The sequence below is a fragment of the Numida meleagris genome, chromosome 1 (genome assembly GCF_002078875.1).
Source record: "Numida meleagris isolate 19003 breed g44 Domestic line chromosome 1, NumMel1.0, whole genome shotgun sequence".
Taxonomy (NCBI): domain Eukaryota; kingdom Metazoa; phylum Chordata; class Aves; order Galliformes; family Numididae; genus Numida; species Numida meleagris.
In genome coordinates, this window is record NC_034409.1 from 84631347 (window position 1) to 84656457 (window position 25111).

A 25111-nucleotide genomic window follows, 5' to 3' on the forward strand; every position below is an offset into this window, starting at 1 on the left:
GAAACAAGGCCTAGGAAAGCCACTAATTTAAGCTGTGACTACTTTCCTTATTCTCTATTACTTGCTTTCTTCAGTTACCATAAAAATATTGCAGCCAGAAAACAAAACAAATATTGACAAATATTGCAGTATTTGTTAACCTCAATAACAAATGCTTCAAAAACTTGGTGAGATATGCCTCATATGCTATTACTTCAAATATAAAGTATTCCTCCACTCTAAAAGAAGAATTACTGTTAAGGAGTGGATTAACACAAATATATTAAGTGTTCATTGCCAGCACTTCGAAAGACAAACTGCCTCTCTGTGGTTTAGAGACATACATTTATGTATTCATCAAAAGATCAGGGCTGGAGAAGTCAAGCAACAGACAAGAAGAGACTTGTGTTACTGTGTATCCTGAAAATTCCTTTTAAAAGGAACTTCTAAAGGCTAGTAAGGCAGGGATGAAACATCTATTTAAGTGACACACTTGAGCAAAATATTGTAGAATTTCAACTTGAGATGATGACGCATTCCCTAGGCAAACCCTAAACATTGCTTAAGCATACATGAAGACCCATTTTATACTAAAATCTTCAGATCAGACATGTGGAACAGAACAGTAAGGTTTCAGTACAGAGGTCAAATGTGCAAATATGTACAAAATATAAAGGAGAAAAATTCACTATTGTAGATGCGATACCACATCTTGTCAGGTCTTCTCTATACGCTCACTGAAGATGGATGCCAGAAGGCTTAATCACATTGAAAGTGTTAATTATTCTAACTAAACAAAAAAGGGAGTTGACTCTTGCCCCTTCACCACATCGACATTGACACTGCCATCACAAAAACACATCCATCATACTTTCACCTTTTGTATTACTCAAAGGCATACAAGTAAGTCAAAAAGCATGATCAAACATTCAGTACTTTGAAGCTTCGTATTACCACAGCACAACAAACCTTATGTATGAAGTACATGATACCACCCTTAGTCCCTCCAACAAAGGAAGAAAAACAAAAACAAAAAACCAACGCCTATGCAAAATCGTTGGTTAACCACAAGTATCAAGTTTTTAAGTAAACAGTATAACCCTCTAATGCTTGGAGTCTCTGCAGATTATCCCACTACCAGGATATATGAAAATTTTGAGACAGTAGGATTGCAAATCAAAGGCAGGAATTCTAAGCTTGCCTTTCAGACACAAAGACTGAGTATTACAAAAGCAGAAATTTTAAATGGTAAAAGATTTGTATACTTCTATAGAAATATTTTTGTTTAAAAGGAACATTTCATTGAACATGCAAAGAGTGATGGAATTAGTTCCCTTTCTTCCAAGCATCCACATATACTTCCATGCTAACTTTATCTCTGGTCAGAGATAACAGAGTTATGCATGCATACAGCAGTAAGGCAGGGGGAGCAACTTCACTTTTAAAGGATCTTCACAGAAAGTAGCCTTGCTTTCTTCAGTGAATAAGCATCATTATAAATGTAGCTTTTCTGTAACAACCCAGAGTTGGCAAAAGAGTATTTCGATTACTTCAACAACTGGGATTTTCTCTCCATGGGTGTAGGCACACATAGTTACGGAAGCAGTTTAAGAACTTGAGATGTAAAATGTAACCTCTGGGAGAGATTCTCAGACAAAGTTCAGTGCGAGTTCACCTCAACAGTTACGCAGCTATTGCACAAGTTGGTAAATTAGTTTGGCTAAAGTTTTCTCTGCTTCTTTATTAAATTAAAATTTAATCCTAACCAGTCCTCTCTCCTTACATATGTCAGTACTGCTGATTCCTTTTTCCTAGAATTAGGCATAGTAATGAATCAAAATAACAGTGGCCTAATAACGAAGCTAAGCAATGCAAATTCATTGGCTTACAGATCAAGCTAAATAAATCCCATTTGAGACTACTGTCCTGAAGTTGACTGCAATCTATGGGACCCTATACAGAGTCAGAAAAGACTGTTACTTCTCTGATCATTCAATTATTGGTTTTGTTTTTTTTTTTTTATAGTTGATATGCAGATTAAAAACCAAACTAACTAAAAAAAAAGAAACACCCCAACACAACAAACTTCTTAGCTGTGAGCTCAATAAGAGAGGTGATCAAATCCTATAGAAAGGAACTTCAAATAAATGTATTTCATAGTGATGTGTATTGCAGCCAATAGGCCTCAGACAATTTGCAGTGAAGTCTGAGAGCAAGATCTGGGCTTGACTGATCTGAAAACAAGATCAGTTTGCCAAATAATGAATAAAAGGGAGAAACTTTGACAGAGTAGAAATGGATTCCAAGGTGCCAAAGTTCAGACAGGAATGTTTGATTATATCAAGCTGCACATAAAGAGCAAAGCTTAGAGGGATTTTGCTAGAACAGCAACAGTTTATTCTTTCATCAAAGAGAGCCTCCAAAATTTCATTCAAAGATCTCTAACCCATGTGACTTTGTTTTAAAAGGCAACCAATATTTGTGGTTAAATTAAACAGAGATTATTAACACCTTAACATTTTCAACTTTATATAGTTCTGACTCAGACCAGAGAAGAGATTATCAAAATCAAAACTCTAAACTAAAACCATTAATCACCTGCTGCCAGATCTTAGTATCAACTTTGTAATGGTCACCTTTCCCAGAAGAGCAAACCCAAAAAAGCTGAAAAAAGATTAACACATAACACCATGGAAAAAGGAACAACCATACGTCATGGCTTTGGTGTAACACTGTTACTTAAACGTATCTGCAAGAGGCAAAAGAATAATGCGCTAGTTTATCAATGTTTGGTGTTTAAAAAAGCAAATGACCAAACAAATCACCAGATAGTTCAAAGATTACTATATACAAAGCAAAAATCCAAACTGACAAATTTACAATCAGTTCATCTAATACGGATGCAAAACTGCACAGACTTCTATATCGACTTAAATACTCAAAGAATATCTTAAACTATGTTCTGTAGAAGGAGCACAAGGTTTGCAGTGGCTTGTAACATACATACAAGCTTATTTTAGATAAATATGATCATTGACAATAATACTATTCCCTACTATTAATGCCATTTCCAAAGATACTCCCTGTCAACGGGAGTAAATAGACAGCGGAACATTAATGGCAAAAATCTGGATATTAAAAAAAAATATAATAATAATTCGGCCTAAACTTAAAAAAAATAGTTATAGGAAACTTTCTTCATGTCTTTGGTAGAAACATTTCCTCTAAGTAGATGCAGATGCAAAAATATAACAAAAACACAAAATTTAGATAATTACCTGAAGGTCAGAATTTCTAGAAATGCATCTAAGACTAGTGACACATGCAAACAGCAGACACAAAGATACTGTAATCATATTACATATGCGTAGAAATGAAGCAGGTGCTGCTGGATGTCTCTTTGAGATGTCAGTTTTTTAGCAGTGGGTGCTGATGGCCCCAAAAATCCAACTTCCTTGACCCCTAGGTAATTGCCTCAGGTCACTGAATTTCTCAAAGTCATGCAAATATCAAAAATTTTCAAGTCTTACCTGAAATAATCTAGTGAAGATATCAAACTCAAAAATTGAAATGTAGTCATTGCAGGTCAAGTCAATAGTAGACTTAAGAGCCATTGCTTCCAAACCAGAGCTTATCTGATGAACTTCGTGAAGGCACTGCCTGAACACTTTCCATGGCACTATAGTTCTGTGAGGGGGGAAGTAACAAATTTAATAAAAACCCATATTAAAATTTTGATAACTTATTTAGACAGCAGAGATTAACTTTTGAAGTAGATGAGCATTAATTAGGTTTTTCAACAGACAAAAAGAATTAAGTTATCTGAAAGAAGCCTTTAAAACACAGGGGAACAAAGTAACACCTTAAATTGCAATGATAAATATTCAAGCTTCAATAGCGCAATGACAGAAAGCACTGTGGAAACTGAAATATTCTTCTAAGCAGGTAGAGCAACCAGCCTTGCACCTTCTCAAAGTTAATGTGAAATACCACCTCTGTTCTTCGCAAACAATCTCTCCTCTTCGCAGTCTCCATTCTCAGAATGATAAACACCAATTTAGCACCCACTGCAATAACCTTTTTTTCATAACTTAAGCTCTTAAACACTGGCCAAGAACCTTCTGATAACAACCATCCAGTTATCATCACCACTGGGCCAAGGTCTGCTATAGCCCATGACAGTTACATAGATATTAGAAGACATTTTCTAAGATTTTCACCTTCACACATTCTGGCACAACAAGGATTATTTTCGGAGAGTAGTGAACATGGTAGAACATGGGAAATCAGAGTAGAATGAGATTAAAATTATCTTTCCTAGTGCAAAGCCACAATCTGTCAAACTCAGTTTGCATAGGCTGAGGTAATGTAGATTAGTTATTTTTCCAACCAAGTGCTTACAACCTGAATCTGATATGAGGCTGATCACACTAAAGTACTCCATTTTATCACTCTCAAATCCATGAGAAATTCTTCACTAATAATTCTTTTTCTCATGTTCTCATTAAGATCAAATCCAAATTTTGCAAAGCCATAACCCCTTCTCTTACAAAGGTTCTGCGTTGAACTGAGAGCAAATTATATGTTACTTATAAATATGTTAATTAACTAGTATATAACCACTAATCAATACATAACTATTTTCAGGACTTAACATTTCACATATTCCGAGTAATATTTTTTAATGATTGCTAGATGTCAAAATAAGAGATGCAGGGCTCACCTACTCATGAACATTTTCTTGCTACTTTTATTAGTTTACATTGCATTATTTTTATAAAGGGTCAAGATACCTAGAAAAGCCACAGCGAAGCATTTCATTATGTAGAAATACATATTACTCGGTACTACAATATTGTTTAAGAAAAAGACCAACCATTTTAAGTTGGCACTGCATAACAAATATTTTGGAACTAAGCTATATTAAAACAAATAGCAATTTGAAGTACAACACCAAAGACATTTTCCTATATTTCTACTGAGTCACGCAAAGAAGTCTAAATGTTGTTTGGAAGCTTACACTGAAAAGTCAGACATGATAAACTGCCTAGTTTAATAGATCTCAGCAGATACTTTCATCTGTGTACGAAAAACAGGAAACCACAAAGAGCTGAAGAGAGATACCACATCAGATGCCATTTAAGAAAGAACGTACACTGAATTTTGATTATGGTAAAGAGAGAATGAAGTGCTGCACCAAGTTCAGAGAACAAAATTGGAAAACTTAAGTGCTTTTGTGGTGTTAAAGTTGTCTTCATTCAAATGCCTATGATTAATTTAGTTTCTGTAACTTTAGCCCTGATATATCTTCTGAATCTTTCAGTAAACCATCTGAATGGTTACAGCACTAGGATCACAGTGAAATAGGGTCAGAAAAGTTAATTAACCCTTAAGTTAAAAAATAATAACCTAACGAGAAAGAATTTAGCCATACTATATCTTAAGAACTAGTTTTTCATGCCTTGCCTGAGACAATTTAATGAAAACATGTTCATTAGATTGGATTAGCAAGTAGGATCTTTCATCATCCATTCATTAACACTCTGTACCCTCCCCTCCAAACCCTACCAGTGACGGGGAAAACGCACAGAAGTCTTCAGGAGCATATGTTTTTTTAGAGTTTTGTTTGTTAGTACTTTGGCTAAGATAGAAACCAGATGTTGGGAAATGAGTGATTAGCTAACGAAATAACATTGAAAGTTATCCTGTGGGATTTCTCCACGAAAAAAAGTGTCTAAAATGTGGCCCCAATTTGAAATCCACTAATACCAGCAGAACTGTTCTGTTGAACTTCGTGGAATAGGTCTTACCTTCTACTTTCTTAAATAGTGGGTGATAACTGTTTGTTGAAATACATTAATTCCTATTTCTCAGGAGCTACTTTTACACAGCTCTCATTCCTAAATACTTTGAAATAGTACCAGCCAGGGATCATTTCTCCCCAGGTGTCTCTCTCCAGTTAATTTGTACAAAATGTTATGCTCTTTTGAGGACTTGCAGAGACAAGACACACACCCCTTTCTGAAGCTGCTACTGAACCATCACAAGGTCAAGAATTCAGAAACTTCCACTTCTCCTAAAGAACTGAAACCAGGAGACCTTTTAGGCACATTGAAAAAAAAGAAAACTCTGACAGAGAACTACAAGAGGTTCAGTCAAAATGCTTCCTGTAGCGATGAAGGGGTGAAAGATTTTTGTAGATGTCATGGTTTTCTTGAATGAATATTTTCATGTGCTTTAGGGAATTCACTGCCTTTGAAGGCACCTTTTTATTATTTACATCTAAAGATTTATTTTAATTGTTTAAGGAGGGTATAGGGTGCCAGCGGCAGCAGGATAGGGAAGACAGCACCACCAATCAAACCAAAGTTCGGCTCTAGGACTGTCCAAGTTAATGCTCAGAATGCTATTTCTTACAGGAAAGAAAAAAAGACTTCATAAAAAGAAAAATCTGTAATGAGAAACTGCCTGCAGCATTCAGCTCCTGAATCATATAACATATCTGCTATGGACCTTTCAATGATCTTTGTCATTATAATGTTTGTTGCATCATGCCATAATGATACCCTGCACAATACTGACACAAGGTCTTTACTGCCACTAGGCTGACCTGTGGACACTTGCCACAGGTTAGTCAACTCAACTGTAGCTCTTCTGAAAGATCTGATACAACTGCCTTGTAACATTAGTTCCCTACAGATTTAGGTTCAGTAAGTGCACTCAGTATTTAGGGTATTTGGTTGTAATTACATAGGCTACTTCTTGCAGTAGAATGAGCATGACTAGAGCTGAGTGGCTGTATTTCACTGAATGTTTGATGTCCAAAGTTAAGAGCCCTACTACACATTCCAAACAGATACATCCAGAGTTTTGGTAATAGTTTCTGATTTTATTATATAGTTTGAGGAAAAATAAACAGGTCACTAATACGGAAAAAAAAAAGTGATTCCTCCACTATATTTGTCATTGGTGCAACCTCATCTTGAATACTGTTTACAGTTCTGGGCTCCATAACATAAAAAGGATGCCAAGATCCTGGAAAGCATCCAAAGAAGATCACCAAAGCTGGTAACAGGGCTGGAAGGCATGTTCTGTGAGGAGAGGCTGAAGGCACTCCGGTTGCCCAGTCAGGAGAAGAGGCTGAGAGGTGAACTCACTGCTCTCTGCAGTGCCCTGAGGAGGGGACGCAAAGGGAGGTGCCGGGCTCTGCTCCTGGGAACTGACGGCAAGATGGAAAGGACACGGGGCTGTGCCAGAGGAGGATCAGATGGGCACTGGGAAACATTTCTTTATCGTGACAGTTGTCAAACTCTTGCACAGACTTCCTAGAGATGCCCCATGTCTGACAGTGTTCAAGAGGCATTTGGACAACACCTTCAATAACATGCTTTAGCTGTGGGTTAGCCCTCAAGTGGTCAACTTTGATCAACTTTGAAGGTTCCTTCCCATTGAACTATTCTGTTCTATTCTAAAAATACATGATATGTACATGCTGTTACTGTACTGTGTATTACTTTATTAAGACCCACAATTAATTTAAAATATTCAGAGACAAGTTTAGAAGCAAATAAAAACACGAAGGAAGCTGAAACATAGATATCATACAGCAGATTTCTTTCAACAAAGAAATCCTGATCTGTATATGTCAAACTTTTAGGAAATGGTTAATCCATACAGTGCCTTTGTACTGCTTTTTTTTTTTTTTTCCTAATCACCAGAGCAGGAGCAAGTCCATACTAATTTAAAGAAAGAAAATACAAAACAACAACAACAAAAAAAGGTTCTGCTCTTCGTTTTTTTTTTTTTTCCTCCCTGAAAGGGTTTCCTGTGTACATCTAACCTCTCTTCAGTCAACAAAGCTATCTGTATTCTGGGGTTGTCTTTTTGTTTAAGATTCTTGGCCCCCAAAAAATATACATATGTTAAATATGTCCTTCCCCAAGCCTCTTAAAACGAGACTGCTTCTCCATATTTTTTTCTGCAGTAGTAGAATTAATTAGCATACTCAAAGAATAATAATGAATTTACACATGCTCAAATAAAATTACATCCTCAAAAATACTTTCATATAAGATAGTATCCATTTACTATTATTGACACATCTCAAAGGATAGCATCACTCAATATTGTCAAATACAGAGTTTTAAACACTGAATACACAACTTCCATACATCTAAAGGTGAATGATTAAGTGTCCAGAATGTAATTTTTACACAATTTAGCAGAGGAATTTAGGTCCTCCTTTCCTTCTTGCCCTGATCATGTGTAGATGGGATTTTCTTAAACTCCTTGAAATTAGCGACATAATTAAAAAGCAGAAGACATGAAAATAAACCTGGAAAGGAAGTAAATATTTTCTGAGAATCTTCGAAGTATAGCTTTTCAGTAGAACTGCAGAAATGCAGCTATTCCTGAACATCAAGTGACACTGATTCCATTTGAACTAGAACAGACCTCAAGTTTGTCTAAGGTAAACATATACCTGTGTAACTTATACTTAATAGTGAACATTTCTGTCTCCGAGAAACTCTCTGAAATGTTGCCAGAATGCACAATATGAGAAGGGCAGTACTGTGTTCAGAGCAAACTCAAAAATACTTAAGTAAACACTGACCCAAGCAGAAACATTTTTTGCACGTCTGCAGTAAGCAATGCGGATTTTAGTTTATCACCACTAAACACAGCACTTTCTTAAGACTGTTGCTTCAGTTTTAAGTGAGAGGCCACATATTTTCGTTGCTTCTGAGCTGCAGAGCAAACAACTGACATGCTTGAGAATTTGAGTCCTAAGGGAAAAAATGAATTCTGCCATATCATGCCAGTACATTCATTAGAAAGTGACACCATACAGAACAAATATAGATGATTCTAGTGTGAGAGAAGAGAAAGTAAAAGTGAGAAAATAAGCCTTCAGAAACGAGGAATATATATCACCTAAAATATCCACTTCCAAAGCCACATAACTGGACATTGCTGGTGAGACAGCAAACTCATATTTCCTTAAGAGACACAGGAAGCTTGCATTTCCTGAAGAGCCCCTGAAGAGATAAACTTTTCTATATATTTCCAACTCTGATTTCAAATCATACTCCAAAGCACATCCATGATTTGCAAGTTCTTTTAGCCTTAAACTGCTGCCTCTCCTGCCTATTCATCAAGAATCTGTTCTCCTGTCTCACATTCACGTGTGTAAACTATCACAACTTTCTTTCTCTATCCTCTGGATATCCAATTTAACCTTATTCTCAGCTGCCCAGAATAGCTGTGAAGACTGTTGTCTTTTTCGGTTTATTTGACCATACGAAGGCTGCTCCAAAAGTACGTCTCCTATTTTATTATGTTGGCCACAAACTCAGAAGTCGATATTTGTATTACGGCTGTAGAGGTTGAACCTTCCCACCAATATTCCCTTACACATTGTGTGTGACAGATGGCAGCGGAGGGGCAGTCTGACAAAATGGCATCTGACATAGAAGTGTGGATGAAGCACTTTTTCCCCCATGCAGAAAAAACGGCACCCACTGACATATATCAATGCTTGATGAATGTTTGTGGAGACAAAATAGTGGGTGTGAGCACAGGAAGGTGGTGGATGATGCATGGTGACAGTGATGTGAAAGACAAGTCATGTTCCAGATGGCCATGCACAGGTGTCACACCACGAAACGAAGAGCATTTTGATATACTCATCTGTACAAATCAGCTAGTAGTGACTATGTTGAAAAATAGCATTTTGTAGCGGAGAATTTGCTCTATCAAAAGTGTTTTTATGCTCTTTGTATCTGTTGTAATTTCCATGGAAATAAATAGAAGGTAATATTTTCAGAGCAACATATGTGTCTTTCACCTTTCTGCTGACTAGCTCTTCTCTGTAATATTCTCTTCTTCAAATCTGGTGATACTACATTTATACAAAAAGATTTAGGAAGATTTATGTATCCCTACCTCCTAGGGAATTATACCTTCTACCTCTGCCTCAGGTTAAGGCTACCAATAAGTATATTTTGCATGCTGATGATTAGCCAAGGAAACAATCGCCCTCTAAAAACCCTGTTCCATTTTTATCTTCTTCCCTTTAAAATTTTCTGTTGTCAAATCATCTTTACAGTTACAAACACTGTGGGCTTCCACATCACTGCGGGCTTCCACATCACTGCCTCTTCCTCTTTCATCTGTTTGTATCTTTTGGTTTCTCCTTACAGTTCAGTTCATACTCAGATTAGCAGGTCTCTGGGCCAGGATCACCTCTTCAATCCATATTTTACAGTGTTCAGGCAATAGGATGTCTCCAGGGCACTATCAGCAGCATAAACAGGACAGCAAGTAATAAATAAGGGGATCAACAAGGTGTTAAAACCAAGTTTATCTGAGACCTCACTTTTTGACAGTCAAATGTTTTCAAGTTAAGTCTTGCCATGTGATCTGTGCCTATTTTACTGCTTCTTCTCTAAATCCAGGCAACAGAGGCTATGTCTGTCCTATCCTGAGCCAAACAGCACTGACCACAACAGAAACACAACTACTCAAAATTTTGATGTGTCAACCTGAAATACCCCACTTATCTGCTACTGAGAGATCAATAGCCACATTTTCCCCTGAATTACAATTAAAATATACTTGAGGACTCAGATAGAAGAAAAAAAAAACAACTATCAGATCATTAAAACAATACTGAGTTTGATCCTAGCAGTGAAACAATTTCCATTTCCTCAGAAATGAAGAGGTGGGGGGTCAATTTATCCAACAATAACAGAAAGACTTTCTTTTTTTAATGTTTCACAGTGAAGAGTAAAACATTAAAAGATTAAAAAATGGCAGAATTGTGAAAGAAATGAAAATCTAAGAACACTAGCATTTTGATGCTGATTCATTCTGCAACATGAAGGCAGCCGCAAATCACAAACTTCAATAGTTACAAAGCAGTTGCATGACTTCACTGTAGCTTACAAACTCAAGGGCTGGAAAGCTCTGTTAGGTCATCTCGCCCACTCTCATTTTCAGTTCAGGATTGCTCCCAGTGGTATTTTTGCACATTTTTACTCAGAACAGAAAATAAGTAAAAGCTGTAAGATGCTATTAAAATGAGTGAGGAACCAGGGGAAATTAACATCGAGCACTATGCAGTGATAAAATGCAGATAATGAAGAAGCGATCAGATTATGTTTTATATCCATATTTACAACCCACTGGGGGTTACTAAAGTATCTATAAACAAATGTAACTGCTGATTACATGCCTTACAATTTCACAGTTCCACTTAGCATTACTGCTTAGCTGCATATTAAACTCTAATTTGACTCAGAACAACTGTAATGATAAACCCTGGACAGAGAGACTTATGAGCGACTCCACTAAAACCGCTTGCTCCAATAATTGCATTCTAGTAACCAGTACAAAATTAGAAGTCACACTTTCTTAGTTTTACCACTTTCTTGCTTTTGTCCCTGTCACACACCTTCCTGGTATGGAATTTAACCTAAAATCTTGACCTTGTCCTTGGCATAAACTCTGCATCAATTTATTCCTTAGCTCGTTTTCAGACAGACCCTGTATTTTCTTTAAAAGTCTGGCTATGAGGAGGAAGACAGTGAATACATCAAATAGCTACGCTCTTGGCCACTCTAGTCATTATTTAGCCCTTGGAAAGTTTTCGCTTATTGGTTTTTGTTTTCACAGTTTGAATCCAAAATTCTCTATTCCTTCATCTTTATGACATCGTTTCTCAGTCAGCTTCCTTGACAAAGTCCATGCACCCAGAACTCTCCTTGGCCTTCTATTTGGGCACTGCTGACATCACTCGCCCTCTAATTTGGATATATACTCTACCTTGCTCTTGCAAAGAAATCAATTATTCCATTTCTTCCTACATCCAAATTACCAAAGTCTCAATCTTCCATCTTGGTTCATCAGTCAGACCCCTCTCTGTAAATACATAAAACCTACATTCATTCTTTCAGGCCCATTCTAAACATCCTATCACTTCCGAGGCTTTCCCGTCTCCTCTTAAACATGCATTACTAGAAATCCTTACAACTCTAAAGCTCCTGACTATTTATTTATTTTGCACTCTGCCCATGTAAGTGCTGATGATTTCCATTATTAAGTTAGTTGCATCTCTCACAAGTTCCATAACATTCTCTTGCTGCCAGACTTCTTAGCTACTGACATTATCTACAAGTTTTGTAAAGGTGATACAGAAATGCAGAAGTTGAGGAGGGATTTGAAAGCCCAAAAAATTCGTGGAGTTCTCAGCACCGTATTCTGTTGGAACCATTTAATTTCTTTGCTGAGAACTACTCTTGTTTTCTCTATAGAACATTCAAAGAGCAGCTATGTAGGCTGCTCTGGAAGTAATGCCTCCTATTTATGCTCATGGAAACTACAACAGATACAAAGAGCACAAGAACACTACTTGATAGAGAAAATTCTCAGCTACAACACAGTATTTTTCAAGACAATCACCACTATTAGCTATGCATTTTTGCCAGCAGTGAATAAGAACCTGCATGCCATGCTCGTTAAAATCTGCACCAGTAGAGGTGACCCACTACTCTTTCACAGCTGCTAGAACAGCACCACTGCTAGGAAAGCATTGCCTGCACAGTCCATCTTTCATTAGCCCAGACAGATCAAAGTCAGAAGGCATCAAAATCCAGACTGTACAGTGGGTATGGTAGAGCAGCTCAGCCAAGAATGGCAGTGTACTCCATGGTCTTCAAACTGGTCTAGGGCCTGACGTTATCATGGTGCAATAGAAAGGTTGCCTTCTTCTCTGGTCTGACTCTGGAAGTTTGAGCCTTCAGCTTGGTCAGCATCATGGCGTAGCAGTCAGAGTTGATGGTTTGCCCAGGTTGTAGAAAATCCGAAAGGATCACCCATTTCCTATCCCAAAAGATAGTGCATATCACTTTACCCAATGTGGGCTGTGTTTTGAACTTCTACTTTGATAAAGCATTCACATGTTGCCACTATATGGACTGTCATTTTGACTCCAGCTCATTAATGGCAATTAAATGAAGGAAACTGTCACCTTCAGCCTTGTATTGGTCCAATACATCCTGACAAACTTGCATACGGTGTTTTCTGTTCCTGTGTGAGCATTCATGGGAACCACCTGGCACAAGCTGCAATATTCCAACATTGCCACCACTGTTCCCAGTGCACTGAAGTAGATATTGAGATCTGTACACAACTTCCTGGTTGTAATCCACCAATTAGTGTGAATGAGCCGTTCAAGATGCTCTTCATTTTGTGATACACATGGCTGTCCGGAATACGGCTTGTCTTCCACATTGCTGTCATCACTGATGAAAAACACCACCCACAGTCTCACTGTGCTCTCATACACTGTTTGGTCAATGTTCAGCAAGCACTGATGAATGTCAGTGAGTGTCATTATTTTCTGCATGGAGGAATTCAATGATACACCTTTGCTTCATACAAACTTCCATGTAAGACTGCCATATGTTACACAGCAACAACATGTAAGGGAATATTGGTGGGAAGGTTCAACCTCTACTGCCATACCACCAACACCTACCTCTGAGGTCACAGGTAAACCAAATAAAGAGGCATTACTTTCAGTGCAGCCCTCATATATGTATATATATACACATAAATATTATATATGAGCATTGCAGACTTTCAATAGTAAGCCTAGTCATTTATTCTACTAATTAGTTCAAAGTCATGTGAACCCACACCTGACATGCTTTAAACACTGAAGTAATGGTTGCATCCTATGTTGCTGGTTGATAATGGATTGAATAATCTTACAGTACAGAAGCACAATTTTGCAGAAAGTATTCAGACAGACAAATGTAACAAAGCTACAAAACTTAAAGTTCCCCACTTGTTAAGGAAGATACAGAAAAAAAATTAACTACGAATTGGGTTCTCTGAAATTATATCTTTTGGACTTTATTCCTCAGCAAATTAAAATACGCTGCTTTTTCTTCTGCTACAGTTTATCCATAAGAAGCCAAGGTAAAGTGAAACTTACTTTTAATTTACACTCTATTGTTGAGCAGAATTACTTACTGACCTCAAAATAAGAGCTTTGAAAAACAAGTGAGGAGTCCAGGCTGGCCCCAGAAAACAGAAACGCATCCAGGGAATATGCGATATCATTCCTCTAGCGCTTCTCCATTTGCAGCGTTTACCTTACAAGACTTGGAGGTTTAACAAGACCCAAGGGGCATACCCCTAGGAGGCGAGGTTAAAAACAGATTTTATAATTTGTTTGTAACACCCTAAATCTTTATGTAGGCTTTGCTTTTAGGGAAGTGATACTAAATTATTTGCAAACTAATTTGTCATAACAGGCCCACTGTAAAAGATGTTGCTCAAAGGCATACCTGCCACATATTTCTAAACGGAGTAGAAGTCAATTAATGTTTAATAAGCTTTAGGTATTTTGTTTAATGAAGAGATTAAATGTAATGCCAAGAAAACCTTCTCTCCTGTTTGAGATTCAAGCTGTTACATGCTTTACAGTTACTTAAGCACGCAAGTGAGAAAATGGCAAGGCTCCCATGCACATATCAACTCCTGACTGCTTAGAAGACAGGCAAATGAAATGAGTTCAGTTTTAACAGAAACTGTAGTTATTTACCTAGTTTGAAAATGCAGCACTTGGAAAGATAGAAGTAAAAAAATATATATATAACCAGGGTTATGCATGCAATTAACTGGTCATCTCCAAACTGGCAGGATTCCTGAGCATTTTTGGTCCATGGATGCTTTAACGAATTAAAAGAACTATGAAGGTACACACACAAGCTGTGAGGGTACAGCATACGGGGAAAGAAAGATGCTAAGTACTGAGAGCTGATATTTAAAGTTGTTTGTATTAAGAAATTTAGATGAGAAAAAGTAAGAGCTCTATGGCCCTGAATAAGATTAGAAAGAAGCACTTACGGGGATCAGTTGAGGAAGAAAAGAGTTAAGTGAGAACAGACAGAAAGGCAAGGGTAGAGCTCAGCTATTCAGATGGACTGACGAAGTTTAAAAAAATCTTTGTATCAGTCTTGTTCCGATAAAAATTTACTTATATGTTACTATATCCTACTGTCTGACACCTTGTGCACCTGTCTGTTGTGTCATTTTCCAGGGAAACTGCCAGGACCATAAACCTGAAGTGAAGCACATGAAGCTCACATTAAAAGAACAAGTTAGCAGACAAATGCAAAGAGGAACATAACAGTGAATAGAGAAGATGACGAAGCTGATTAAGATCAGATAATTGACAGCCAGAAAGAAACAACATCTTGCAGAAGATGTGTAAATCCCAGTGACAGAAATGGAACTTGCAATCAAGACAGCAGGATAAGGTCATTCAAGGACAGAGCCCAACAGGAGAAGAGGACCAGGAGGTGAAGATTGAGACCTGCTAGGCAAAGGAAAGAAAGCAAAGCAAAGAAAACTGAGATTATGAACACAGATGATCACTGTTAAGGCAAGCTTCAAAACTACATTTTTTTTTCTTTTGACTGACACTTTTTAAAAGTCTAAATGATAGAGACTTTATTTGATCCTTTTAGGCATTTTAAAGATATTCTAAAAAAGTGAAATAAGCAAGACAAAACAGGGCCAAATTCCTTTCCTTTAACGAAAAAAAAGATTGAGTTTGAGTGTGATCAAGTCACTAAATATCTACATGGGAAAGAAATTTGTTAGAAGACTGAAATTACCAGACTACACTGAAATGAAACCTAAAAGCTGGAAACTAACAGTAGCTCTCTTTAGACTAGCAAAAGAAAAAAAAAAGGAAATGAAACTGTTGTAAATTCACACAGTCAAATTACTTCACAAATGTGCCAACCCACAAGGTATCAGACTTGACCATAATGCAGCTCCATTGCATTCTAAAATATTTCTCCACATGAGAAAGCAATCAAACTGTGAATATTCTGTTAACCAACATCTTAAATTGTCACTTATCTACAAGTATCACTCAGTATTCATTTTGTAACACACTCTTGAACACTGTTTCTCCAAAAAACTTCTTTTGATAAAACCTTCCACCATATCTCCAGTTACTGAACCTCTTCCTGTGACAGAATTTGGACAAAAGAAAACATCAGTCATCTGCAACTGTAGATAGTACAGCCAAAGAAAAAATGTTTTATCCCTTACTACTAAAACAAAATTACTTCATTTACTTCATACTAAATATTACTCTAGTTAGAAAGTAAAAGATGGAATATGAAAACATACTGTCCATAAGATCAATATTAAGATCCCAATTCAGACTTCAGACTTAACAAATGTAGAATACACACACACGATATAGAATAGATAGAATATACATATAGATGATAGAAAGTATCATGATTTGCCACATACCTCACAAAAACAGTTTCTCTTCACCCTAGAATGAAACCAATCAGCTTTATGTAATCCAGTCCAATTTATGATCAATTTTAAGTGCCCTTGGAAGAACTGCCCATGCATTTTTATTCACCTTTTGAATGAATTGCAGCACTGCAACAAAGCTGCTAATAATAAATTTAGGAGTTTCGCCTAATTTAAAGAGTTGGAGGAGAAAATACCTGTAATATGTTCACTCACATACTTGGAAACATTATTTGAGTTTGTGAAAATATCATTCCTTATGATTAAAAACAATTAAGAATTGTGCAAAGTGTTAGTACTTACTTGTCTCCAAAGAACTTTCTCCAGAAATCTGCAGCATCTGCTTTGGTGATACGGAAGTTATCACCCTGGAATTGGCCATTTGGAAAAATAGCCTTGATTTCTGCTAGCATGTGGCTGAAGATGAGGGACAGCTTAGTTAAGTTTCTCCTGTGGATGTAATAGAAAAAAGTAAATTTTAAACTTGAATAGATCTTTCAGAATCTCATAAATCCTGTATATTTGTGTAATAATCACCATCTGACACAAGAGAATCATTGTGCTTTCTACTGAAAACACATCAAACAAGTACCAAGTAGTAGTATGTGTTCGCATGCACTTCTGAATACATATTTATCATAGGTCACCATAAGTATAAAATCAAAACCAAAAGGAAAACCCCATAAAATTTATTTTTATATGTGACATCAAAACTATTTTAGTCCAGGTTTCTTAGAATATAAGTATGGCAGAGGACTAAGTTTACTCTTCTTTCCTATGGTAATTGTATTTTTTTTCATTCTTTCCAGCTTTCTCATACTGGAGCCACTTCCTATTTTTTTCTTACATGCTTCCTCTTTACTTACAGCCTGCTTACAATTTTCACTGCCATGTTAGAAACAAAATCAAACTTCTTTTTTTGGCTACCAGTTCACTTCCATAAACTGTCCAGACTTTATGTTGGTTCACCAAAAAGAAAAAATCATGTCGTTTTTCCCATAGAAATCTTACTTAGTACTGTGAAAAGAACATTGTATCTTTAAATGCAGATCCTCCCTCACTATGGAAAAATCTGTGGGAGATGGTGGGGAGATGAGAAGGAAGAATGGTTAAGCAATTTTTATGAGACTTTCCTTCTGGAGATTTCTTTGGCCATGTTGGCAGTAGAAAAGAGACATTTTCCCATTTGATGTATTCAACAGAGAAGACCCAGGAGACTGACCAGTTTCTAATGAAGAATTAGTGTTCTTACATATCTTTAATGACGTAGAAGTGCCCTGTGTCAAGCCCATTCATCTGTCACAATCTCCAGTACTAGTTCACAAAGCTTCAAGCAGTTTAATGGAAATCATAATAAAATTATGCTTATCAACCATGTAATTCATAACTGCTTACATACAATATTTTAAATCAATTCAAAATTATTCATAAGTCCCTGGTCATATTAAAAAAAATAAGATTCACTTGATAGATTTTTACACGTGCATACCAAATATGTTCCAAAATATGAATAACAATTTTTCATTCTCAAAATAGTAGAATTGACTTACCAGGGTCTTCCTAAAAGAACTCTCATTTTAGCATTGAAGTAATAATTACTTCAGCCAAATTTTTGTGCAACTTATAATAGAGATTCCCATGGAAGATGTGTTGCAGATTTTCCTACAGGTTTTGCTATGAGGGAACACAGGCTAAAGATTGCTATTTTGAAAATATAATCAATTTAAAAAAAAAAAGTCTGAACCTAGTGAGGAGGGAGAGTATATTCATCAGAACAATTGTAGGACTAATTCTCTCAAAGTCCTTTAATTCCTCCAGTATAATCAGATGTCTGTAATTACGAGGCCCAACTGTTCCTTATTTTCTGGATTTGTTCCTTGCTATCCCCCTTCCTGCTTCCTTTGTACTTTAATTGTACGCACATGGTTTTTTACTATTTTATTCCTCAGAACTCAATCCTGATGCACAGAAAAAGCAACAGCTATTTTAATGTGGCTTCGTCAGCCTGCCTTAGACTCAAGATCAGGCAAGAACCCTTCTATACTCAGATCAGATGAGAACATCATTCAGCACAAGTTTTAACAGAGCTCTCCCTTGGCTGGCACACAGTGTATATGTCTACATTGTCTACAATTGCAATTTATTATGCTGCAGGGGTTCTTTTCAGGTATTAATTTGCCTAGTGAACTATTACAAAGCTCACTGGATTTGTGAGGCTTCAGCAAACTAAAGGATGAAGTCATGCAAGGTTCTACCTGGGGCACCCTCCCTGCGCTGTCAACAGAAGGTCTTCCTTGCCTGGAGGGCAGCATGTGGCTGCACACACACGCACTGCCTAATAGGCATAGCAGCACAGTATGTGACCAAACCAACCACTGACAGGAACTTGCCAGCAAACCCCCAGAACAGTCATGCCAGGACTGGACCTGAATCGCAAACCTGGGCTTGAACAAGGCCAGTCATGAACTGTATAAGCACACCTCTCTTTCAAGTCAATTAGATAAAGAGTCAAGAGAAAAGTGTCTTGATTAATGCTTGTATAAATGAGAATAAATGGTTTAGTATCAAACTGAGATATCTTCTTTTCTGACTGCAAAGCTGAAACTTGACCCAAGCCAGAACCTTATCTGTGCCTGAACATATACCACAGTATGTATAAATAGCAAATTCTTGATCATTTGTATATATGGTAGCTGTTTCTTCCTTAATTATGGTTCTTGCTGTACCAGATGATTATCTCGAGTTCCTCTTACATCAAATAATGATAAATTGTCTTAACTTTCCGCTTACATATTTTTCTTCACAATTGTAAAGCACATAATGCACCCTTTTTGCTTAGATATGTTTACATGATGCCAGAGTTCAGTAACTTACGAGATATACAAAGACTAATGATTTCAAGAATGCTTTTCAAGAGTTATGCAAGGTGCAGAGATGAAGCCATCAGGACAAGCCACCAATTCTCACTACCTTTGCACTTTTCTCATCTGACTGCAGTTATCTGCTTTGGCACAGGCACTTTTGCTACTCTGTGGAGGGCTTTCCCAGGCATCACAAGATGCATATATTCAACTAACCACTTGGATGCCTCCGAGGCTCCATTCTCAGGAAAGACATCTTAATGGATCTTACTGGAGGAACATTTCAATTAAAAAAGTTATCAAATTAATAGGGAAACAATGGTTTTAATGCCTGAGAAGCTGCCTTCAGGGTTTACAATTATAACATACTTCCAGTGGCAACCTGGAGCAAGTTAGAGGTGTGCTTTTTTTCCTCAGCTATTTTGTGCCTGATTTAGAGTACAAACATCTCATTTATTTATGTACAGGGAATGGATTTCACGCTGATGAGAACAATCTTATTTTTCAGAAATTAGAATCAAATAACACTGGTTCTTTATAGGAAATTGAGCTGAGATGATCATTCTTCACAATTTAATTGCTACTGCAGTAAGATTTAAGAATACTTTAACAATAAATTACAGTAGATCAACTGCATTTTATGCAACAGGTATTGTTGGTCTCTTCCACATTATCTGCAACATGCTCAACACCTGTTATTGGATGATTTTCTTATAATTCATGCTTAGCTTCTGCTAACTTTCTTTTGCTAACTCAGGCTGATGCCATACAGCTCAAACCCCTAGTAGAATTTTACTTCTGAAATACCAGTTCTTCAGTCATACTCAGTTATTTGTTGCCAGACATGCTTGTGCATCACAGAGCTAATGCAGAACATTTAATTTGCTTATTCTGGACAGTGTATTTAAAGCCACCTGTAGGCTTTGAATTCACCCCAGAATGCCTAAGATACAAATGTGATAAATCAAATTTTCCATTCGTATATAGACTTCAAAAGGTCTATTGGATCAGTAAACATATTTTGGTAATTCAGAGGAAGGAAATGTTTTCTTAATTTCAAAATTATCACCTTTCGGAGTAATAAATCAGCAGCAAGTTTTCTGAAAAACAGATGATAAAGACTGAAAAGAATCATGAGTTTGTTCACTTTTCATCAAAATGTATCTTCTAAATCATTTTTCTTTTCAACTTTACAAAGCAAGGGTAGGCTAGAGATTGCTGCAAAGATTTCAGAACAGAAGGAATTTTCAAATACCCAGCTATAAACAATTTGAAAATAAGGCTCAGAAATGGAAATATTACAACATCCTGGATATAACCAGAGCAGCAGCAGCTAGCAGTAGGTTTGAACCAGTCCTGTCCTCCTAGATCTACAAAACAGGGAAGCTAGGCATGACCAGCATGCAGCAATACAGGTGAGTTTTGGATGTCTCAACTTTCTAACTACTGTATGAAAGCTAATTTTACTTTTGGAAGGCAGTATGGCCTAGCAAACAGAACTGGATAGGGAATTAGGCAGTGTCATTTCCTTTCTGCCACTAGTCTGATTGATGAGGTGGGGTGAACACCTGTGTCCTGCTTTTACTGCCTGCACATGAGGAGGAATGGAATAAAATACTCAGAGAGCTCCAAAAAAAAAATACAGTTGACAGAATCAGTATATAAAAAAATACAGAAAGCAAAGTATACACCTGGACACGGGATTCTTTGTAATTACTGGATTTCACAGACTATAATCAAAACAAAGTTATTTTAGCAATCCCTAGTTAGATCTCATCTCAAAAATTGAAGATGCATACACCTGCTTAAGTATTGTGTGTACATATTACCTCTACTTCCATGCTAGCATACTACTGTATCCTATTAAAGTGATTATTTTTGTTTTGCAACTATATGCATTTCTAGGAAAAAAAATTACAATATATTAAAAAAATTAGACAAGTTTTCAGATATGTTATTTCAAGAATTAGATTACCACTGGGTTTCCTTCTTCGTTGCACTAAACTTCTAATCTCTCTGCCCCCACATACATAGCCTTTTTTTTCTACGCAGCTATCTGTGATAATAAACAATACATCAACTTGCCAAGTTCATAATACATTTCAGTCACAGGCACAGAAAAAAACAGTCTTTTTTAGAGCTAGGAACAGATCCATTTGGCAAACTATTTTCCAGATAGATCTGACGCAGAAGTGGACTAGTCTATTAATAAATAAAATTCCTCTGTAATTCTTACTTAGGATACAAGGACAAAGAAAGCTCTGTTAACTGGCAAAAGTGCAAGTCATAATTGCTTATGAATGAAGATAAAAGAAAGTTTGAAAAGCCTTCAAAAGGTGAATGCTGATTTTAACTTTTAGAATCCCACCCCCTTTCAAAATATTAAAGCTTCAAAATTCAAAGCATATGTACAGAGCTCATTTCACCTAATTAGCTATATTTAAAACAGATTTCTGATCCATATGCTCGAGTTGTATGAAAATACAGGGATTACACAAAATACACAATAATAATTAGAACTAAGGAACAGAATAGAGTCTCATGATTCAGGTACAAAAGAGGGAAGTCAAGATGTAGCCCTTCCCTCTGCTCCCTGAGAAATTTTCATTTACATTTTGTGTTCTAGGCTTCGAAAATATTTCGTATTTGTACTTTTCCATCACAAGGAAAGTCACAGATGCCCCAATATACTTTTGACAGGTTATACTTCTACCATCAGCTAATGACAACTGACACAGGAATGTACTATGTTCAGGATAAGTTATCTACAAAAAATCCGAAGAAATGTGTGAATTTTGGAAGATCTACAAAAGGCACATGAATATGACTAAAAGAGATCTACGCGACTAGCAGTTCTTGATAATCCAGTACAACGCTTGCTCATTTATCCCACTTCCTCTCACAGAACTCCCCCTTTCTCAGACAGTAAACACAGGAACTAACAAAGCAAAAATGCTGCTTATTTAGAAAGCGACAGGTATAGAACAGTCATCTAGTCTTAACAAAGGACCTCTCCTTAACACTTCAGAGGAAGTAAAGGAAACTGACGGTTCCTGTCAATAAGCCTGTAGAGAAAAATCCTGTCTACCATCATACTTGGCAATCAGTTAAACTCTGGATTTGTGCAATAATTATTTTGTAATGCTATATAAGGATAGAGTATTGTTCAGAGGCCCAAGTACGTGAGCCTATATTCTTGGGAGTAAGAATAAACATGAGTTCTGTTTCCTACTTGTGCCACTGACTCATAGAAGAGATGTAGACAAGTGACTGGATTTCTCTTTAGTTTTTCATCTATAAAGCCTAGGAATAAAAGGACTGTCTTAAACATGGTGAGATTGAGCTGATGGTTAAATTCATCATATGCTAAACAATAAAAACAAGTATAAACTTGTAAGAAACCAGCTGTAGGCAACTACTACTTTTATTTGAATCCTGAAAGGATTGAGTTTGTCAGGAGTAGAAAAGCACTACTGTTCCTCAAATCCCTCTCTCATCAGCGACATTCTGACATATACCAGGAGTACTGTGCAAGTCTGCTGCAGTTCTGTTATTCATGATGGATATCAAAAGTTAAAAATGGCAGACTTTGGGTAAGATTTGAGTAACCAGGTTCCAGGAAACAAGGAAACCTGATCACAATGTCACCTGAAAATTTCCTCCATCTTTTCATTTGCTTAAAAATAAATTCACATTGATATACCCATCTCCAGTAGCAGTGAGGATCCTCTCATTCTTGTATTTTAAAGACTAGACAAAATACTTGAGAAATACACTTCATCTTCCAAGAGTGCTTATCATCAGCTTTTCTTGCTTCCACAGTGGGAATTTGCTGCTTATGCAAAAATAATGAACAAAAAATAACTTAGTAAAGAAAACTGAATATAAACACGAAGGAAGATGCAGAGCATTTCTCCAAATCTAAGAATACAAACTCAAAAGCTGCCGGCTTTTCCCTCTAATTTTTCATTTATGAATTGGTGTGGCATTGGGCCTGCCAACCTCTCTTAAGCAAAGCCCTGTGCAAGGATTATACTTGATTTTTAATAAACACTCCATATAACAGCAATTATGAATAACTCTCCTGAGCTGGGCTTTACTGCCCACATTCTGAAAACTTCACTACTTCCAGTTCTATTCAAAGGACTGTTATCCAGTGCACAAGAATGCCTCATGTTACTAGGTCTACTTCATCTATTTTCTCAATAGTTTTGGGGTATATAACAAGTAACAGACAGATCCAACAAAATGAAAACATAGAGTGTTAGCAGGAGTTAAAGTAACATAGGGAACATACTTTGCATAAACCAGAATAGAAGTTGCAAAAAATAGAGTCTAGTCATGCTGAAGGTTAATCATTTTTTCCATAAATAATTATCTTCAATTACACAAGATTACAATAGAGGCTAAAAATTACTCCAGAGAATGCTGGAAATAAATTTGAATTATTTTTCTCTGAATACTTACAAGTAAAAATACCTTACAAAGGACAAACAATTCTATTGCAATATAGGTAGTAGCATAAGCTAGAGCTAATGGACTTTACAACCAAAATTATTACTTAAGCTCTTATATCATTCTAAAAAAATACATGATTTAACTTAATTAATTTGACATGCACAGAGATAAGAAATAAAAAGTGGACACTGGTTGGTTTAATTTTATTTACTATTTTTAAAATAAATTGCTTTTACACTATTCTCTAGCCCATCCACATTAACTCATTATTAAGCATTGATCTGCTTCCTCCATTTTCTTGCAGATAGATGTCTTGTCAACCAAGATCTAATTTTATTAAATTCATGTTGGGTTACATGTAAAGTCAAAATCTGCATCTTCAAACAAGACAGAAGTTATAGAACCTCCCTGGGAATTAGGCTAAGTCTCTTTTTGAAAACTGAATTATCTAATATATATATTCAGCATATATTAATATGTAAAAAAAATTAAAAAGAGTGAATTGGCATGGAAAAAAAAGGAAGTAATAAGTATACAATCTTCCAGAACTTTCTTTAGGTAACACTCAAATAAACACTTTGCAAAAATTAGCAGTCTTTTAAAGGCAGAGGCATGGTCCGTATAATTTTATAGTAACCGATTAGAACAGTTAACATCTTGAATTTCATTGAAATGTGAGTAATATGGAAACTACAGATATCAAGTCCTACATTTATGATGCCACTCTTTGAAGTGCACTCAGCATATAATTTTGATACTAGTATGATAGTATGCAATAAATCATGCAGAAATTATCCTTACCACTAATAACAAGACAGAAAAAAAAAAACAGCAATTAATGGGTTTCTGGGAATTCAGACAAGATTAATTGTTCTGTTTTCACTTGCATTACTGTTACTGCAGCGGAGACATTTTGTCATTCTGCTGCTACCTGAAAGTCTCTTTTAAGATACTCATGAATTCTTTTATTTAGATCCAAAATATAAAGATTAGATGGGATACAGTTTGTTACATAAAACAGAATTGGACAAATATTTATGATTTGCCAAGATGCAGATTACTTAAACTGTTATTCATAGATCTTAAGAGTGTTAATAAACTGCTTCCAAATGACATTTTATTTTATAGCTGGCACAAGATGATCAATCAGTAACAAATTTTCAGAAATAATGGCATTACTCCACTTGCATTTTAAGTTCCTTCATGTCAGTGTTTTTTGTTGGGATTTTTTTTTTATTTTACTGGACAGAAAAGATTTGCTAGCAAACTACGCACATACGCTGCTGCAACACAATGATTCACAGCGGGTTGGTTTTCACAGGGTCTAAAATATATGTTATTTACCAGAATGGAAGTCCAAGTGAGAGTAATAATATTGCTAAATTACACACTGAAATATAATAATCAGCCTTCAAACCACAACTCAAGTAATTCCTAGAATTAAAAGTTATTGAGTT

General features: G+C 36.3%; 1 protein-coding gene across 3 annotated transcripts in view; it reads right to left on the reverse strand.

Moving 5' to 3' along the window:
* CBLB (Cbl proto-oncogene B) overlaps positions 1-25111 on the reverse strand; it is a 125565-nt gene that overhangs the window by 44661 nt on the left and 55793 nt on the right. For all 3 annotated transcript variants that reach the window (XM_021400552.1, XM_021400545.1, XM_021400561.1), the window contains exons 4-5: positions 16639-16785; positions 3510-3666 (exon numbers count right to left, since the gene is read on the reverse strand). In XM_021400552.1, coding sequence (XP_021256227.1) covers positions 3510-3666; positions 16639-16785 — 304 coding nt within the window. The remainder of the gene's footprint in view (positions 1-3509; positions 3667-16638; positions 16786-25111) is intronic.